The 17,709-nt window shown below is 50.8% G+C and overlaps 1 protein-coding gene across 4 annotated transcripts in view; it reads left to right on the forward strand.

The window, feature by feature from the left end:
- UBN1 (ubinuclein 1) overlaps nt 1-17,709 on the forward strand; it is a 38,148-nt gene that overhangs the window by 7,984 nt on the left and 12,455 nt on the right. For 3 of the 4 annotated variants that reach the window (XM_088464651.1, XM_088464657.1, XM_088464667.1), the window contains exons 4-11: nt 1,468-1,563; nt 3,395-3,529; nt 4,364-4,449; nt 12,723-13,101; nt 14,806-14,873; nt 15,763-15,892; nt 17,332-17,450; nt 17,542-17,685. In XM_088464651.1, coding sequence (XP_088320777.1) covers nt 1,468-1,563; nt 3,395-3,529; nt 4,364-4,449; nt 12,723-13,101; nt 14,806-14,873; nt 15,763-15,892; nt 17,332-17,450; nt 17,542-17,685 — 1,157 coding nt within the window. The remainder of the gene's footprint in view (nt 1-1,467; nt 1,564-3,394; nt 3,530-4,363; nt 4,450-12,722; nt 13,102-14,805; nt 14,874-15,762; nt 15,893-17,331; nt 17,451-17,541; nt 17,686-17,709) is intronic. The other variant, XM_088464674.1, reaches the window with a different exon arrangement.

The following is a 17,709-nucleotide window of genomic DNA, read 5'->3' on the forward strand; positions in this document are numbered from 1 at the left end:
AGACGATATATGTCACCTGATCGGACGACATATTGTCTAGTGCAGGCCTGGCCGATCTGTGGCTCTCCAGCTGTTGTGAAACTACAAGTCCCAGCATGCCCTGCTACAGTTTTGCTATTAGGGAATGCTAAAACTGTTGCAGGGCATGCTGGGACTTGTAGTTTCACAACAGCTGGAGAGCCACAGGTTGGCCAGGCCTGGTCTAGTGTGTACCCGACTTTAGAGACATAAGGTGCCTGGCCTCTGTGACGCATTGGGCCTGATTCTGTATTGGACGAAGCGACGATTTTGGACGCTGTGGAGCGAAGCGTTTTGCAATGCCGATGTTTAGGCAGTTGAGTGGCTATCTGTGATCTGCGCAGGCGTCAAGTTTTATTTTCGTTGGCGCTCACAGTGAGGATTTATTTACAGTGAACGGCAGGAACTGTTTGTGGCAGCGGGGAGGTGGCGACTCAAACTCAGGCTCATGGCGACCGATTTCAGGGCGTGTCTCAGTCTGCAACAGCAATACTGTACGCAGCAAAAATGGCTCCGGTGTCTCCGGTTCCCGCAGCCATTCTGCATGGCCATAGGGTTAATGAGAAGTCCAATTATCGACTGATCTGTGACCGATGGTGCGCCTTTGTCGCCTGGGTTTGTACAGCCGCTGGCGGTAGTTTCAGCACAAATCTTCGCGGCTGCAACATTTGCATATTTTCTTACAACCGCTGCGTACAAATTCGTAGTTGCATGAGCGTACATCTCTGAATCAGGCCCACAGTTTATAGGACCAGTAGAACCGTGATTGATGGAAGTTCTGTTGCTGAATTAGAAATGTATTTAAATGATATCTGTGTGAACAAAATAACTCAAAGTTCCACTTAGTTGCTTTATGAAGTCTGTCATATCCAAGGGGTCTTGGTATATTTGCCTTGGCTGGTTTCCTCAGGCTGCTATTAATGAGTTATAGTTCTGCACAGTGTCATGTGACTACTATGGCAACCAACAGTCACATGGCAATGAAGGAGTCACCAGAAATGTTTGGGAGCGCCCCACTGACCTCTGTCTGCTCAGTGTACTGTACAATCCTGCCCTACTCCACCCACCTCTGCCATCAAATGACATGTGTCTGTGAGATTGGCAGCCATATTTTACAACCTCCAGGGAAATTTTGAGAAGGAGATAATCATTGGTAGAAGGATAGCTAGAAATTACCTTAGAGTGCATGCGTAAACGGTACTTAATTTGCTGTTTAAATAAAAAGAATACCCTCTGCATGATTACTGCTACATTAAGTGACCATAAAATAAACGTCATCCAGTGCGGAAAACACGATTTTGCTTTGTTTAACTCCTAAATATCTAACCTTTTAAAACAGAGGTGCTTTACATTAGTAATCTGATTTTGTTTCTGTCCATTGTTTACTGGGAAAAAGTGGTTACAGTTTATGCTTTGTGGTCTCCATTCATGACATGTATACGTTCCCAGGGGAAAAAGAAGATGTGTAAGGACCGCGTGCAAGACCTGATCGACATAGGCTATGGGTACGATGAATCCGACTCCTTCATCGACAACTCAGAGGCAGTAAGTTGTCAGGGTCTATTGTTGTATAAGGGGCAATACACAGAAATATGACATGGGAGAGAGATTTCATCCAAGCATCATTAGCCGGCAGGTATTTTGTTATATCCCCTGATAATTACATCTCATTCCTACGTGTGTATTAGGTTTCATTCTCACGCGCAGGTAAAGATTACATCCCCTGATACTACTTGTAATTTGTTTTTGATTTTTTTTCATTTTATTGTCCCTAAAGAGTTATCTCCATTGACGTTTGGAATATCTCTGGTTTCTCTCCCAATTACAGCTATGGTGGAATCTTAATCAGTCCCAAAGGATTTAAAAGGAAAAAAAAAAGAGAATATACAGTATGTGTGCTGTGGCTTGTTAAAATTATATAGGAAACTAGGGAAGAGTATATTGTGGCCCTCATTATAGGGGTGACATGCCACTTACACAAGGGGGGCAGTCATTGTGTCTGCTGAACAGTGGTTATGACTAACATAATAATTCATCATAAATCAGTGGTATTCCTGAGTTGTTGTGCCTCAACGATACCTCTGGTTCCTTGTGTGGGGTGTGTAGTGCCTCTGTGATACCTCTGGTTCCTTGTGTGGGGTATGTAGTGCCTCGTCAATACCTGTGGTTCTTGTGTGGGGTGCGTAGTGCTTCTGTGATACTTTTTGGTTCCTTGTGTGGGGTGTAAAGTGCCTCGGTGATACCTCTGGTTCCTTGTGTAGGGTGCGTAATACCTTGTTGATACCTCTGTTTCTTTGTGTGGGGTGCGCAGTGCTAATCTGTGATACCTATGGCTTCTTGTGTGGGGTACGTAATGCCTCGGTGATACCTCTGGTTCCTTGTGTGGAGTGCGTAGTGCCTTGGTGATACCTCTAGTTCCATCTGTGGGATATGTAGTACCCATGGTTCCCTGCGTAGTATCTTGTTGATACCGCAGTTTCTTTGTGTGGGGTACGTAATGCTTTAGTGATACCTTTGGTTCCTTGTGTAGGGTGTGTAGTGCCTTGGTGATACCTCTGGTACCTTGTGTGGGGTGCGTAGTGCCTCAGTGATACCTCTGGTTCCTTGTGTAGGGTGCGTAATACCTTGTTGATACCTCTGTTTCTTTGTGTGGGGTGCGCAGTGCTAATCTGTGATACCTATGGCTTGTGTTGGGTACGTAATGCCTCGGTGATACCTCTGGTTCCTTGTGTGGAGTGCGTAGTGCCTTGGTGATACCTCTAGTTCCATCTGAGGGATATGTAGTACCCATGGTTCCCTGCGTAGTATCTTGTTGATACCGCAGTTTCTTTGTGTGGGGTACGTAATGCTTTAGTGATACCTTTTGGTTTCTTGTGTAGTGCCTTGGTGATACCTCTGGTAACTTGTGTGGGGTGCGTAGTGCACTGGCAATACCTCTGGTTCCTTGTGTGGGGTGCATAGTACATTGTTGATGCCTCTGTTTCTTTGTGTGGGGTATGTAGTGCCTCTGTGATACCTCTGGTACTCCAGTGATGCCCGTGGATCCTTGTATTAGGCACTAGGATCTTGGCTCTTTGTGTGGGACACATAGGGCCCCAGTGATGCCTCTGGATTATCCTATGGGTCATGTAGGGCCTCTGTGATTCCTTCTGTTTATCTTTAGTTGCCCATAGGGCGGAAGTGATGCACTGGTTCCTGGCGGATATCAGGCTGCATGCCATGGCTAATCCATTCAGCACATAATTGCTGCCTCTACTTTATGTAAAAAGCAGATCCACCATAGTAACATGGTACAACTGCATGTCAGTGATTTGAGTCTCTGACACCTGCTTTGCTGCCTGAATACTAACTGCACATCCCACCATCCTCTCCTTAGTATGACGAACTCGTTCCAGCCTCCCTGACCACCAAGTACGGAGGATTTTATATCAACTCGGGAACGTTGCAGTTCAAACAGGCATCCGAATCCGAGGATGAACTTGTCAAAAAGAAGAAAAAGAAATCTCCCAAGGTAGAGTCCTCCTTCCCAAACTAATTCTCTTTTTCTCCTTTTCATAATCCTACAACTTTAGCATTTTCATCCCTGTGAATATTTTCTTCCCAGCAACCAGATCTGTCAGGTTTCACCAGAGATGTGTGTACACGTGTAAGGGATCCAGCAAGTCTGCGCTGGGGACTAAAGGCTGTTTCCAAGAGGGCACCTGTAGATCTACTGCACATTGACCCCAGCTTTCATCTGACCCACATTTTCCGCCACTCCCAATTGCCCTTCAGTCTGTCAGTCCGACGATTGTTTGGATTGGTGGACTTTCTTGGTCCATACATATCACATAGTAGTGTTTGTTCTAGCACCCTGCCCCTGTCACAACCTGTGCAGTTCCTCTTTCCTGCCTGGGGTGTCGCTTTCTGCTCTGGTGCTTCTAGCACACTCTGGTCTCTGTATCTCAGCAGTTTGTTGCATCCAGTTGAGTGTGCTAGAAGCTGCAGAGCAGAGAGGGACACCCCAAGCAGGAAAGAGGAACTGTACGGGCTGTGCCAGGTGCAGGGTGCTAGAATGAACACTACATACCACCCAGTCCTGATATCGTCAGGACTGTTCCGTTTAGGGGGCCTCAAAATGAGCAGGGCTTTCATTGAAATGGACAGATTGGTGCCAGAAGTGGGTGTGACTAGGTGGAAAGTATCCAGGTTCGGGCAGATCGGGGGTGGGGCCTATTCTGCCACAAGGTCGATCACTGAAATGTTTGGAGGCATGACGCTGTGATTTTGTGGACCAGTCAATCTGAAGTGTCCCGTGCATGTTCGATATAACTGCATGAAATCTCCGTCTGTTTCCTTTTGACAGAAAATGAAGGAGCGAGGAGACAAAGCGAAGAAGAGAAAAAGAGAGGAGGACAGAAAAGGGAAGAAAAGCAAGCACCCAAAGCTGGGGTAAGACATGCTACTGAGATATCCGTGTCTGCACCATCGCACATCGTAGGCCACTTGCCATATTGTTCTTTAGTACGGGCAGCATCTTCTTACTGCTTCAGTGAATAAACAAACAATTACCATTTGTGACTGTCTATAGGCCGTATTCAATTAGCGTAGAAAATGAACGTTTTTTTCGCAATTGGCGAAAACGGCCGTTTTTCGCCAAAAAAAGCGATATTATCGCCAAAAAACAGGCGAAAACGCATTTGGCGAACAAAAAACTGGAGAAAAGTTTTCTCCAATCCAGACCAGGCGGAAAAAAAAAAAATGCAAAATTCCTATTTTTGGCTAAAAATGTGAGGATTTGTTTCAGAACCCTTTGGACACCCCCCCCTCCCCTAATGGATGGATGTGTGAAGTGTTTTAAACATCGCACGTGGTCGCGGCAGGTGGTTTTTTATGTTTTTTCGATACGAAAATATACTTGCACCCATTTTAACGTACCCCCAATTTAGGTGGAACAGTTTATTTCCTGGAAAAAAAAAACTTCGTATCATTTTTAAAGTTTTTATTTTTTTCACATAAAAAATTGTGCGGTAGTTTTTCGCCAAAGTGCGCAACTTTCGAAATTTCTTCCGCCTGGTCTGGAATGGAGAAAACTTATCTCCAGTTTTTTGTTCGCCAATTGCTTTTTCGCCTGTTTTTTGCCGAAAATATCGCCTTTTTCTACTTCAGGGTCCATAGGGTATCCACAGGATACCTTGGGGTATAGGTGTGACGTCAGTCGCTGGGCACCATAGAGTTAAGCTTTTCAGCCTCCCAGGATTCACTAGGGTCCCCCTCCTATACCCCGCCCCCGAGCCAAGGCACCTCAGTTTAGTTTGGTGCCCGGCCGGCGTCGGGTGCACCTATCGGAGTGGGGGCTAGAAGAGCCCCTGAAGCTTTCTTCAGTGCAGCTGTGGCTGCACATCTGGATGTACAGCATGGACAGTCAGTCCTGACGTCCATGCTGTCTTCCCTACACCCCCGCCGGTACCAGAACGCCGGTACCGATCCGGGGATGCTGGTGAGCATCTGGGGTCACAGCTAGCGGTGACCCCAGATGTTCCGGACCATGGCCGGATCCAAGGGGGACAAAGGTAAGCAGCGGGGTCCCGCGGTGGGTCCCCGCTGGTCACATGGTCCTAAGTCCCCAGGCAGGGGGCTCCCTGGGGACTGGCTGCAGCGTGGAGCCAGGCGACCAACCTGCGCTTTCCACTACCCCCTGGGACAGCGGACCGCAGCAGAGCGGTAGCGCTGCGGCGTCCCAGGGGTTAAATGCATGCCAGGGGAGCGCGCCTTCCCTGTCTCACAGCCGGCGCCTCCCCCGCTGCACACAGCCCTCTCTGTATGCTGCCGACTGGTCCTGTGGCAGCGCTCCTCCCCCAGGCCAGCCTCCTCTCTGCTCCTCGGCGGCCATCTTCTCCAGAACGCATGGTGAACGCTGCTGGAAGCGCTGGACGGAAGCATCGTGGTCTGGGTCCCCCCGCATACCTCTCCTCCGCTGTGGCTCAGGTCTGTGTATGCAGCGCTGTGTCCTACCAGGCCCTGTGTCTGTGTAGTTGAGTGATCAGCGCTGTTAGTGCAGGAATGGTTATTTCTCTGCATTGTATGTGACTGTGCTAGTGCTGCCTGTAACTTTTCTTCTCTAAACTGTCAGCTTTATTACTGTCCCTGTTTTTTCTGCTAAAGCCCTTGCGGTGCGGTGCTGCAGGGTGGTCTCTCGCCTATTTAATACTTAATTGGTGAGAGAGGTCACATACGTGGTGCCATCATGTCTGAAAGTGATTTTCCCCTCCGGCTACAGTGTACCACGTGCAAAGTACCGTTAGCGGAGGGGGAGGGAAGCGGGGAGCCTTTGCCGGCAGTGTTTGTCCATGGCGCGGCCTATTACGGTTACAGCACCGGTACAGGAGCCGCCCTGGGCTTGTTTCGCTCAGGCGTTAACAGCTTTAGTGGGCCAGTTAGCTCCGCAGCCCGCGTTTACCCCGATGGGTTTGTCCCAGCAGTCTGTGGTGTCGTCACCCATGCAGGGGTTCCCACGACAATTGGTGGTACCCCACAGTCTCCCTATTTCCCCGCTCCCGGGTTCTCAGGAGCCAGCGTGGGTTAACTCCCTGACGAGTTCTGTACAGCACTTGTCGGATGTGTTGCAAGGGGAGTCTGTGATGCGGCCTCATAAAAGGCCGGTGGCGTCTCTGTCCGCTCCTTATGAGGATGACGAAGGGACGTCTGATGATGGGGAGATTCTGGATCCTTACGATCAGGAACCTCTCCATACTAAGGACGCTGATGCTAAGTCCAAAGTATATATTCCTGGACTTATTCGGGCGGTCCGCACAGCCTTGGTGATTGAGGATGAAGTTCCCCCAGCGGCTAAATCTAAGTATGCCTTTTTCAAAGATGTGAAGGGCGATGCCACAGTCTTTCCTCTTTCGGGTCAGTTGGTGGACCATTTAGAGGAGGCGTGGAAACAACCTGGCAAAAGATACCAGCCGCAGAGACGCCTGGCGGTGGCTTATCCGTTCGCGGATAATTATTTTGCTAAGTGGGAATCCCCTCCACAGGTGGATTCTCACGTGACCCGTCTTGTCCGTAGTGCCACATTGCCGATGCCATCCATGTCCTCCCTTAAGGATGCTACGGACCGCAAGGTAGAAATCTGCCTGAAGTCCGCTTATTCCCTTGCAGGGGGGGCAGCACGGCCGGCTATGGCCATTTGCTGGGTTGCCAGAGCGATGGAGCGCTGGGCGGATTCATTAGAGGCTTCTTTTGAATCCGACTGTCCGGCCGAACAGGCGGAGTTGATTGGCAATCTCCGTGATTCGGCCACCTACATCAACGAGGCGGCTCTAGACATCAGTACTCTGGTGTCTAGAATTTCTTCAGCAGCGGTAGCTGCTCGTCGCACCTTGTGGCTGCGATCCTGGAAGGCGGACGCAGATTCCAAGAAAGGTCTGGAAGCGTTGCCGTTTACCGGAGAAGTTCTCTTCGGTCCGGATCTGGATAAGATTGTGGCCACGCTGGCGGCAGCCAAATCTGCTTGTCTCCCGTCGGCCGCTGCTCCTTCTGGTTCTGGACCATCGTCCTTTCGGTCATCTAGGGCCCAGGGCAGGCCCAAACCACAGTCGTTTCCTCGGCAGGCTGGCCCTAAGAAATCGGTCAAGCCCCGGAAGCAGGCATGGAGTACCAGACGTCCGGCCCCCAAGCCAGATGACAAGCCTGCGGCCTGACGGTCCGGGCCTCCCTTTGGGGGATCCCAGGGTGGGAGGCCGCCTGCTACAGTTCGCCCAGTGTTGGTCGACCACTACGACAGACACTTGGGTTCTGGAGGTGGTTTCCCACGGATACGCCCTCTCCTTCCGGCACAGACCCCCGGCTCGATTCTTCACCACGGGTCTACCATCAGACCGGAACAAGGCTACGGAGCTGCGGAAGGTATTGCACACTATGCTCCAGGCTGGAGTTATAGTGCCTGTTCCATTCTCCCAGAGGGGCCAAGGTTTCTATTCAAATCTATTTTTGGTACAGAAACCCAATGGGTCATATCGTCCGATTCTCAACCTCAAAGCACTCAACAAGTCTTTGCGGGTCCCGAAGTTTCGGATGGAGACCCTAAGGTCCATCATTCTGGCGCTGGAACCTGGGGACTACATGGTGTCATTGGACATACAGGACGCTTACCTGCATGTCCCTATTCTTTTGCGCCATCAACAGTTCCTCAGGTTTGCAATCCGCAGCAACCACTTCCAGTTTCGGGCGTTACCTTTTGGCCTGGCAACAGCACCACGTGTTTTCACCAAGGTGATGGCGGTCATGGCGGCTTCTCTGCGGCTGCAGGGAGTCCGCATGTTGCCGTATTTGGACGACCTGTTATTGGTGGCAGGATCTCCAGAGCTCCTGTTACGCCACTTGGACCTGACCATTGCACTGCTGCAACGGCACGGCTGGCTAATCAACTGGCAGAAGTCCACTCTAATCCCGTCTCGGAGGATTCTGCATCTTGGAGCCTTATTGGACTCGGGACAGCAAAGGATCTTAGTGACGGAGGACAAGATCTCTGCTTTACAGTCAAGGGTGCGCAGTTGTCTGCACAGCCACCGGGTGTCCTTACACTCGGCGATGAGGTTACTGGGCTCCATGGTGTTGGTGTTCGACATGGTGGAATACGCCCAGTTTCACTCCAGACCTCTGCAGCACCTGATCCTGTCCAAGTGGAATGGGCTGCCTCAGTCTCTGAAGTCCCAGACGATTGTGCTCACCCCGGAGGTTCGCCTGTCCCTTGCGTGGTGGTTACAGACGACCCACCTCAACAAGGGACGTCCGTTCTGGGTTCCAAATTGGGTCCTGTTGACAACGGACGCCAGTCTTCGGGGCTGGGGAGCAGTTTCGGGTCCACACTTGTTCCAGGGCAGGTGGACGCCGACAGAAGCGGAGCTTCCAATAAATATCTTGGAACTCCGTGCGGTCTTCAATGCTCTCCAGCAGGCACAGCGGTTTCTCCAGGGTCGCCCGGTGCAGGTCCAGTCGGACAACGCTACCACCGTGGCCTACATAAACAGGCAAGGAGGAACTCGCAGTCGGGCGGCTCTCGTAGAGGTCTCTCGGATCCTGGTTTGGGCGGAGCGCAATCTTCCGGCCATATCAGCGGTCTTCATCCCGGAAGTGCTCAATTGGGAGGCGTACTTTCTAAGTCGCCAGGACGTTCATCCGGGGGAATGGTTCCTGCACCCGGACGTTTTTCAACTACTGGTGGACAGGTGGGGTCTTCCAGAAATCGACCTCATGGCGTCCCGGCACAACAACAAGTTGCCGGTGTACGGGTCTCGCACAAGAGACGAAGGGGCGTCTCTGGTGGATGCTCTGTCCGTCCGGTGGACGTTCCGGTTCGCATACCTGTTCCCTCCGGTCTCCCTTCTTCCACGGGTAATCCGGAAATTCAAACAGGAAGGAGGGACGCTCCTGTTGATAGCTCCCGCATGGCCCAGACGGCACTGGTTCTCAGACCTTCAGGGTCTGTCCGTGGACAGTCCTCTGCGGTTGCCGCTACGACCGGACCTTCTGTCTCAGGGTCCTTGCCTTCACCCGGACCTGACTCAGCTGTCTTTGACGGCGTGGCTGTTGAGACGGCCATGCTGAGGTCCCGGGGGTTTTCCAGCTCTGTGGTGCGTACCATGTTACGAGCTCGGAAACCGTCTTCCGCGAGGATATACCATCGCGTGTGGCATACGTTCTTCCAGTGGTGTCGACCGAGAGGTTATGCTCCGCGGGAGTTTCGTCTGTCTCGGATTCTCGCCTTTCTGCAAGTGGGACTAGATCATGGGCTTCGCCTTGCTTCTTTGAAGGTACAGGTTTCGGCCCTATCTGTCTGGTTTCACCGTAGGATTGCTACAATCCCGGATGTGCGCACCTTTATGCAGGGTGTTCTCCGCATTCAGCCGCCCTTTGTTCCACCTGTGGCGCCTTGGGATTTGGCTGTGGTCCTGAGGGCTCTCCAAGGACCGCCGTTTGAACCACTGGGCTCAGTGGATCTTAAATGGCTAACAGCTAAGACTGTTTTCCTTCTGGCCATTGCTTCGGCCAGACGTGTTTCTGAGTTAGGGGCTCTTTCTTGTAGACCCCCTTTCTTGGTTTTCCATGGGAACAGGGCAGTGCTCCGCACTCGGCCCGAGTTTCTTCCCAAAGTTGTTTCCCAGTTTCATGTTAATGAGGAAATAGTTGTTCCGGCCTTTAACTCACCGGGTCTTTCCGTGGGTGAGGCCTCTTTGGATGTTGTGCGGGCCTTAAGGACTTATGTTGACCGCACTTCTTCGTTTAGGAAGTCGGACGCTTTGTTTGTCCTCTATGGCTTCCGTAAAAAGGGTTGGCCTGCTTCAAAGCAAACTTTGGCAGCCTGGATCCGTATGGCTATTTCTGAAGCTTATCTTCATGAAGGCCTACCGGTCCCCCCTTCTCTGAAGGCTCATTCCACTAGGTCTGTGGGTCCTTCGTGGGCAGCTCGACGTGGTGCCTCGGCAGTTAAGATCTGCAAGGCTGCTACGTGGTCCTCTGTCCATACCTTCGTGAGGTATTACAGGTTTGACACCTTCGCCTCTCAGGATGCTTCCTTTGGGCGGCGGATTCTCCTTTCTGCACAGGAGCGTCGCCACCCTTAAAGGATACTGCTTTGTGACATCCCCAAGGTATCCTGTGGATACCCTATGGACCCTGAAGTAGAAAATATGAGATATGGTAAGAACTTACCCTTGTTATCTCTATTTCTACGAAGTCCATAGGGTTCCACAGGACTCCCACCCTGTCGCACCTGTGCTGCAGATGGGCTTTGCTCTGGTCACCGGTTTTCCGTCTCCCTCTGGTGAGAATGTGATTCTTGTATGTGTCCATATCTTTTTTCTCTCTCTTCCTTCTCCTCCTCCGGCCTATGGCTTGATAACTAACTGAGGTGCCTTGGCTCGGGGGCGGGGTATAGGAGGGGGACCCTAGTGCATCCTGGGAGGCTGAAAAGCTTAACTCTATGGTGCCCAGCGACTGACGTCACACCTATACCCCAAGGTATCCTGTGGAACCCTATGGACTTCGTAGAAATAGAGATAACAAGGGTAAGTTCTTACCATATCTCATATTTTTTTGTCGAACAGCGGCCGTTTTCGCTAATGGCGGAAAAACCGTCCATTTCGCCGCTACTTGAATACGGCCCTATATAGCAGTTGGCGTCCGGAACAGCTGGATTGGCTGCATAGAGCGACACTTGGCCACATGTGACTGCTGTGCCAGGCTCTTGTGGAGACGCAGTGGGCGTTTAGACAGTGGCCCTGATTATGAGCAGGAGGAATCTCACTTGACTGGCGCTTATAGCAAGTTTTACCATACAGCGCATGGGCAGAAACTACTTTACACATATTTCCATCCTGTCCTGGGCGGAACTCTCTCTTCGTGAAATAGGCGGCGAGAAAGGGATGCCACGGAGCTGTTTTGTGGGGAGTATTGCGGCCGTTTAGCTACAGCTCTGCGAGTATGGGTATGAGAAGCGTGCTTTAAGCGGATCACTCCCACCTAGCATGGGGCTGGTGTAAGTGTTGTAACTTAACCGCGTCTGCTTCCACTCTGTCGCCGCCCACCCAGGAACGCCCATCGCTTTCCAGTCCCATTTATGATACCGTATGTCCTGATTGTAACGCCTTTGTGCGTTCACTCCGTTTAGCGCATGTGACGTAGGGATTTCAGACATTTTTTTTCGCAAGTGCAGTTCCTAAAAATCGCTCAACTGACATAAGTGCGATTGCGTGCAACTGAGAATCAGTTCTTTACCGTGTCCTGTGACATTCCGCCATGCCCGATGATGGACCGAATGCTTTAGATGGATTATGTAGTATATATTGTTCTGCCATTGAGTACACTGCGTTGTTTTTCAGTAGTCCGGTATGGGCTGTGCTGTCCCTGTGACTCGGGCCAGCTGCTCGGTTTGGCCCAGTGAAGGTCTAGAAATGGCTGTTTTCACAATTCTAAAAGCACCAGTGTATTAGCGATAGTCTGTTACTGAAGGTCATGGCACGTATCTCATTAAACCTCTGCGGGTGGCGCTATCTGAGATGATGCCCTAAGTGCGCATATTTTATAGTGCGCTTACAGCAGGTTAAAAGTAAAAATGAAGTCTACATTAAATCACATTTTCTTTCGTAACAACATAGGACCTGATTCAGCCAGGAACGCAGTTGCTTATACGCACGCGATCGGGCGATTGTAGCGTACTGCTCACGCGTATGAAGTGCGCGTATGTGAACCAGTCTTTGCGATCTGGACTGCGATCGCAGTGACTATGCAGACCCATCCCAGAGTGATTGACAGGAAGTGCTGTTTGTAGGTGGTCCCGGTGGGGGGGGGGTCTTGAGGAGAGACGCAGGCGTGCCAGCGCATTTCAACAGCGTTGCAGGGGCGTGCACGAATTAGCCAATGTGATACCATATGCAGCCTGAGGCCTCATAGCGTGCACTGAAGTAGGCAATTCCTGAGGAAGGTCTGACCTGCCTTACCTGCATTAGGCTTCGATGGTATTCAATTGTACCAATGTTTTCACAGTCTTGCTAAGCATTTCGGACGTAGGTGAAGTGGGCATCCTTAAGTAGTGCTGCGGCAGCATTGCGATCGCTATGGATTAGTAGTGAAAATGCGTGCGTACGCTATATTGCGCTCCTCGCTGAATCAGGCCCATAGTCGGCTAATAAGTAATCGTCGTACCTTTTTGTTCTGTTTAGTTTCACAGCTCTGAACGGTGCAAAAGACAAAAAGAAGAAAAAATATCCCATACCATTAAGAGAGATGCTGGAAAAATTTCAAAGGGAGAAAGATGCTGAAAAAAACAAATTGGGAACTTCTGCCTCTCCGACACCCCCATCCCCGCCACCTGCACCTCCGAGGGAAGCCAAGCCGCCTCCTGAGCCCTTACCGGCCGCCCCCGTGTCTGAGATTGCAGCCAAGCCGATGGACTTGCTGAGCCAGAAGGACCCGGAGAAAGGGCCTGACACTCCAGCGGGGAAAGGGGGCGGCTGCTCAGTTGGGGAGACCCTCAGTCAGGAACTTATCCCAGAGGGGCTGCCGCCTCCTCTGGAAAAGAAGATTAAGGAGCTCACACAGGTAATAGCGGTTTTCAGCTAGTTGAATTGGACCTGTGCAATGACCTGTGGGTTATAACTGTTACTGTGCTACAAAGGTGCTGTTACCATAGAAACCATTCAGATGTTTTCTCCGATGTCTAAGCTGCAGTGAGAGAAGCTGACTAGTTCCTATGGTTACATAACTATTTTGCACAGTCATCTGTTCACCAGTTTCTACGCCAGTCTTAGATGTCTTTACTTGGACAAATTTGCCAGTGCTGTTTGACAAGGGTCACAATCTAGTTTCCCTTTACAGAGTCGGGTTTTTGCAGATCACGTTGCCCTTTTACACAGCCTTACCCACCTGGCAAGGAAAGTCAGGCAGTTTTATACTGACACATTGTAAAACTGGCATTTTCTTAATTCTGTATATTTTGAATCCGATGCCCATTTTACAATGATCAATAGATGGCATAGTAGAATAGGGGAGTATGGAAGTGATGCTTTGTTGGGGCGTTGGTCTTAGTAGGAGTACATCACTTGTCAGAAGCGGGTGCTTCATTTGTTACTTGAAGAGATTGGGCGTTGGGGGTAATTTTCGAACCACAAAAATGGCAGAGAGACCATGCATAACCCTCTTTGGACTAATATTTATGAGAGTGTACAGCCTCAGGTCACCAAGACCCCGGGTGAGAGTGTACAGCCTGAGGTCACCGAGGCCCCGGGTGAGAGTGTACAGCCTGAGGTCACCGAGGCCCCGGGTGAGAGTGAACAGCCTGAGGTCACCGAGGCCCCGGGTGAGAGTGTACAGCCTGAGGTCACCGAGGCCCCGGGTGAGAGTGTACAGCCTGAGGTCACCGAGGCCCTGGGTGAGAGTGTACAGCCTGAGGTCACCGAGGCCCCGGGTGAGAGTGTACAGCCTGAGGTCCCCGAGGCCCCGGGTGAGAGTGTACAGCCCTGAGGTCCCCGAGGCCCCGGGTGAGAATGTACAGCCCTGAGGTCCCCGAGGCCCCGGGTGAGAGTGTACAGCCCTGAGGTCCCCGAGGCCCCGGGTGAGAGTGTACAGCCTGAGGTCACCGAGGCCCCGGGTGAGAGTGTACAGCCCTGAGGTCCCCGAGGCCCCGGGTGAGAGTGTACAGCCCTGAGGTCCCCGAGGCCCCGGGTGAGAGTGTACAGCCCTGAGGTCCCCGAGGCCCCGGGTGAGAGTGTACAGCCCTGAGGTCCCCGAGGCCCCGGGTGAGAGTGTACAGCCTGAGGTCCCCGAGGCCCCGGGTGAGAGTGTACAGCCTGAGGTCCCCGAGGCCCCCCGGGTGAGAGTGTACAGCCTGAGGTCCCCGAGGCACAGGATGAGATTGTACAGCCTGAGGTCCCCGAGGCACAGGATGAGAGTGTACAGCCTGAGGTCCCCGAGGCACAGGATGAGAGTGTACAGCCTGAGGTCACCAAGGCCCCGGGCGGGTGAGAGTGTACAGCCTGAGATCACGGAGGCCCCGGGTGAGATTGTACAGCCTGGAGCCTGGTTTGTAATTAAATTGATAGTCTGCTATCTGAAATTGGGCCAGTACTGTCTATCTTCAGCGTTACATTTAATACTTCATTAAAACGGTTTCCTAAAGCTAGTAATGTGCGGGTGACACAAGTGCTTCATTATCTGAAAGGAGTGTTACTGCATATTGGTGAAGTAAAGGAATGTATTGTAATTATTATTGATTACAATAAATGTAATTTACCACTTATGTTTTAGGTTGTCCGTATTTCTGATGGTGACAAGAATATATTATTTTCCCAGGAAGTGAACACTGCTTTATTAGAGTAAGTATTATAGGGTATTGCAACCTTGAACATCAGCTTTCTGTGCTCTACCACTGACTCACTGTATACTGTGCTATATTATGTATATCAGGCCCTCCCGCTGTGCGCTACCTTGTGTATTGTTCTGGCCCTCCTATTGTGCACTACCTATTCATCAGGCCCTCCTATTGTGCACTACCTATTCATCAGGCCCTCCTATTGTGCACTACCTATTCATCAGGCCCTCCTATTGAGTTGAGGCCCTTTCGCTGTGCACTACCTTCTGTATTGGTCAGGCCCTCCCACTGTGCACTACCAACAGTGGGCACCTTCTGTATTGATTTGCTCCCAATGTACACTGCCTCCTTTATTGATTAGGCCCTCACACTATGCACTTCCTCCTCTTTTGATCCGACCCTCCCACTGTGCGCTGCCTCCTGTATTGATCAGGCCCTCCCGGTGTGCACTACCTTCTGTACTGATCAGGCCCTCTCGCTGTGCACTGCCTCCTATATTGATCATGCTCTCCCGCTGTGCGCTGCCTCCTATATTGATCATGCTCTCCCGCTGTGCGCTGCCTCCTATATTGATCATGCTCTCCCACTGTGCGCTGCCTCCTATATTGATCATGCTCTCCCGCTGTGCGCTGCCTCCTATATTGATCATGCTCTCCCGCTGTACGCTGCCTCCTGTATTGATCAGGCCCTCCCGCTGTGCACTACCTCCTGTATTGATCATGCTCTCCCGCTGTACGCTGCCTCCTGTATTGATCATGCCCTCCCGCTGTGCACTACCTTCTGTATTGATCATGCCCTCCTATTGTGCGCTGATCAGTCTGTCCTCTGCGCATAGCTTATATCTATCATGACTGACTGACACTAAGTGAATGACCCTACTTTATATTTCAAAGCATTTGCCTTCTGTGCCGGGACCTCAGCTCTGTGCTGCGTGCCGCCGTCTTCACCCACCTGTCCTCAGTTCTCCCCTGCAGCAAAGACACCCTGATGAAATGGGCCACCCGCCTCTACCTACAGAAACAGGTGAGCCGCTCCTAGCGGGGTTACTCAGCCACCAGACACTCGCTAACCGTAAGTGCCATCTGAGCACTGGTACCCCCAGTTTGTGGGAGTGTGGTTGCTACCACCACTAGGCTCCTTCACCACCACCACCTGTAGCCGTTTCTGGGACGTGTGTGTAGCTGCTGCAGCACCTCTTTGCCCGTGACTGTGGCTAGTCCTTATAGACCACATACATTGGATCAGGACTGCAGGTCGTGGAGAGATTATCTGTAGGTTACAGGGGTATAGATGTATAGGATTTATATTGTCAATAATAATAGCTCTTATACAGACTATTACACACTAAGAGATGATACACGCGTGCATACATTTTATTTGGGGCTCTATAGCCCTTTTTATATACACATTAGCCGGAGGTAATCGCTACCTGGCTCACAGCTTTTAACATTGTTGTGGTGGTGGCCTGTAGGTAACATAGACGATTTATTAGGCATTGGCATGGAGAGCTTAGGGGTTTATGACAAAAGATACAACAATGCACACTTTAAGGGGGCGTACACACGGTACGATATCTATGAACGATAACGATATATCGTTAATTTTTATGCAGCAAACGACCAATAAACAAACAACGATGCACTTTCCCACATGGACGATAACAATATCTCTGGTCGTCCGTACATGCAGGCCAACTTGGAAGATTTCATCACGATTTGCCTGGTCAGAGATGTGGCAGGATGACGTCACTGAAAATATCCATCATAGATATCTTGTCAGTGTGTGCACCCAATATCGTTTGTCCTGCACCACAGAACGTTCAAGGGAAATCGTTCAGCGATATCATTGGTTGTGCAGATCGTACTGTGTGTACCCAGCTTAAGTACCATATGTCAGTATTTAGTTTAGCAGAGATATTCAATAAATTCAGCAATATACAGGTCCAGTGAGAACATCCACAATCGGTAGAATGAGGGAGGGGAGGGGGACTAACTTGCTGGTGGAGGTGGATGACATAAATGGACAGTTTGCAGAATGATTAGACACAGTGACGATGGTCCATTGTGCATGGTTTGGAAATGCCTATGGCCAAATGTTGTGCCTAAAGCCAGAACAAGGACAACATGTGACAGATCAGTTATTAAGTGCTGTCATTGACCCTAGAGCACAGGTTCTCAAACTCTGTCCTCAAAACTCCAAACATTGCATGTTTTCCAGGTCTCCTCACAGAATCACAAGTGAAATAATTAGATCACCTGTGTATCTTTTAAAATGTGTCAGTGAGTAATGACTACACCTGTACTCCTGCTGGGTGACCTGGAAGACGTGAAGTGTGCGGGGTCCTGAGGACCGAGTTTGAGAACCACTGCCCTAGAGAATGTATTTATAGCATGGATTACATGGCACAGCCGGGTGTGTCTGGAAGCACTGGACTGACCGGCCCTTCGCCCCTTTCTCTGCAGGGAGGTCGACTGCAGGAGCCGTTACAGAAGCTGCGGACAGCCGTGGCGAAGGCTATGCCAGAACAGGTCAACAAGTACCACGAGGAGTGCAAGGTCCACAACAAAGCAAAGTACGCCAAGTAAGTGGCATGGGCTGTATTGCCGCAGCAGTTTTTACTGTAATTGGAGGGAGCAAATGACAACAGCGCTACATTTATTTCCATGTGATAGTTCAGTAGAAGATGGAGGCAGAGGATACACAGTCCAGAGAGCCATGCTGATTCCTCCATCTTGGTTATATACAGTGTCACCCATAGACTTCAGTGGCACAGTGCCCCCTGATGGCCAATTTATCATCCGAGTGTCAGGGATCAGGTCAGATATTATAGGTGCTTGAGA

Source organism: Taudactylus pleione, unplaced genomic scaffold (assembly GCF_031769625.1).
Source record: "Taudactylus pleione unplaced genomic scaffold, aTauple2 ptg000061l, whole genome shotgun sequence".
NCBI lineage: Eukaryota > Metazoa > Chordata > Amphibia > Anura > Myobatrachidae > Taudactylus > Taudactylus pleione.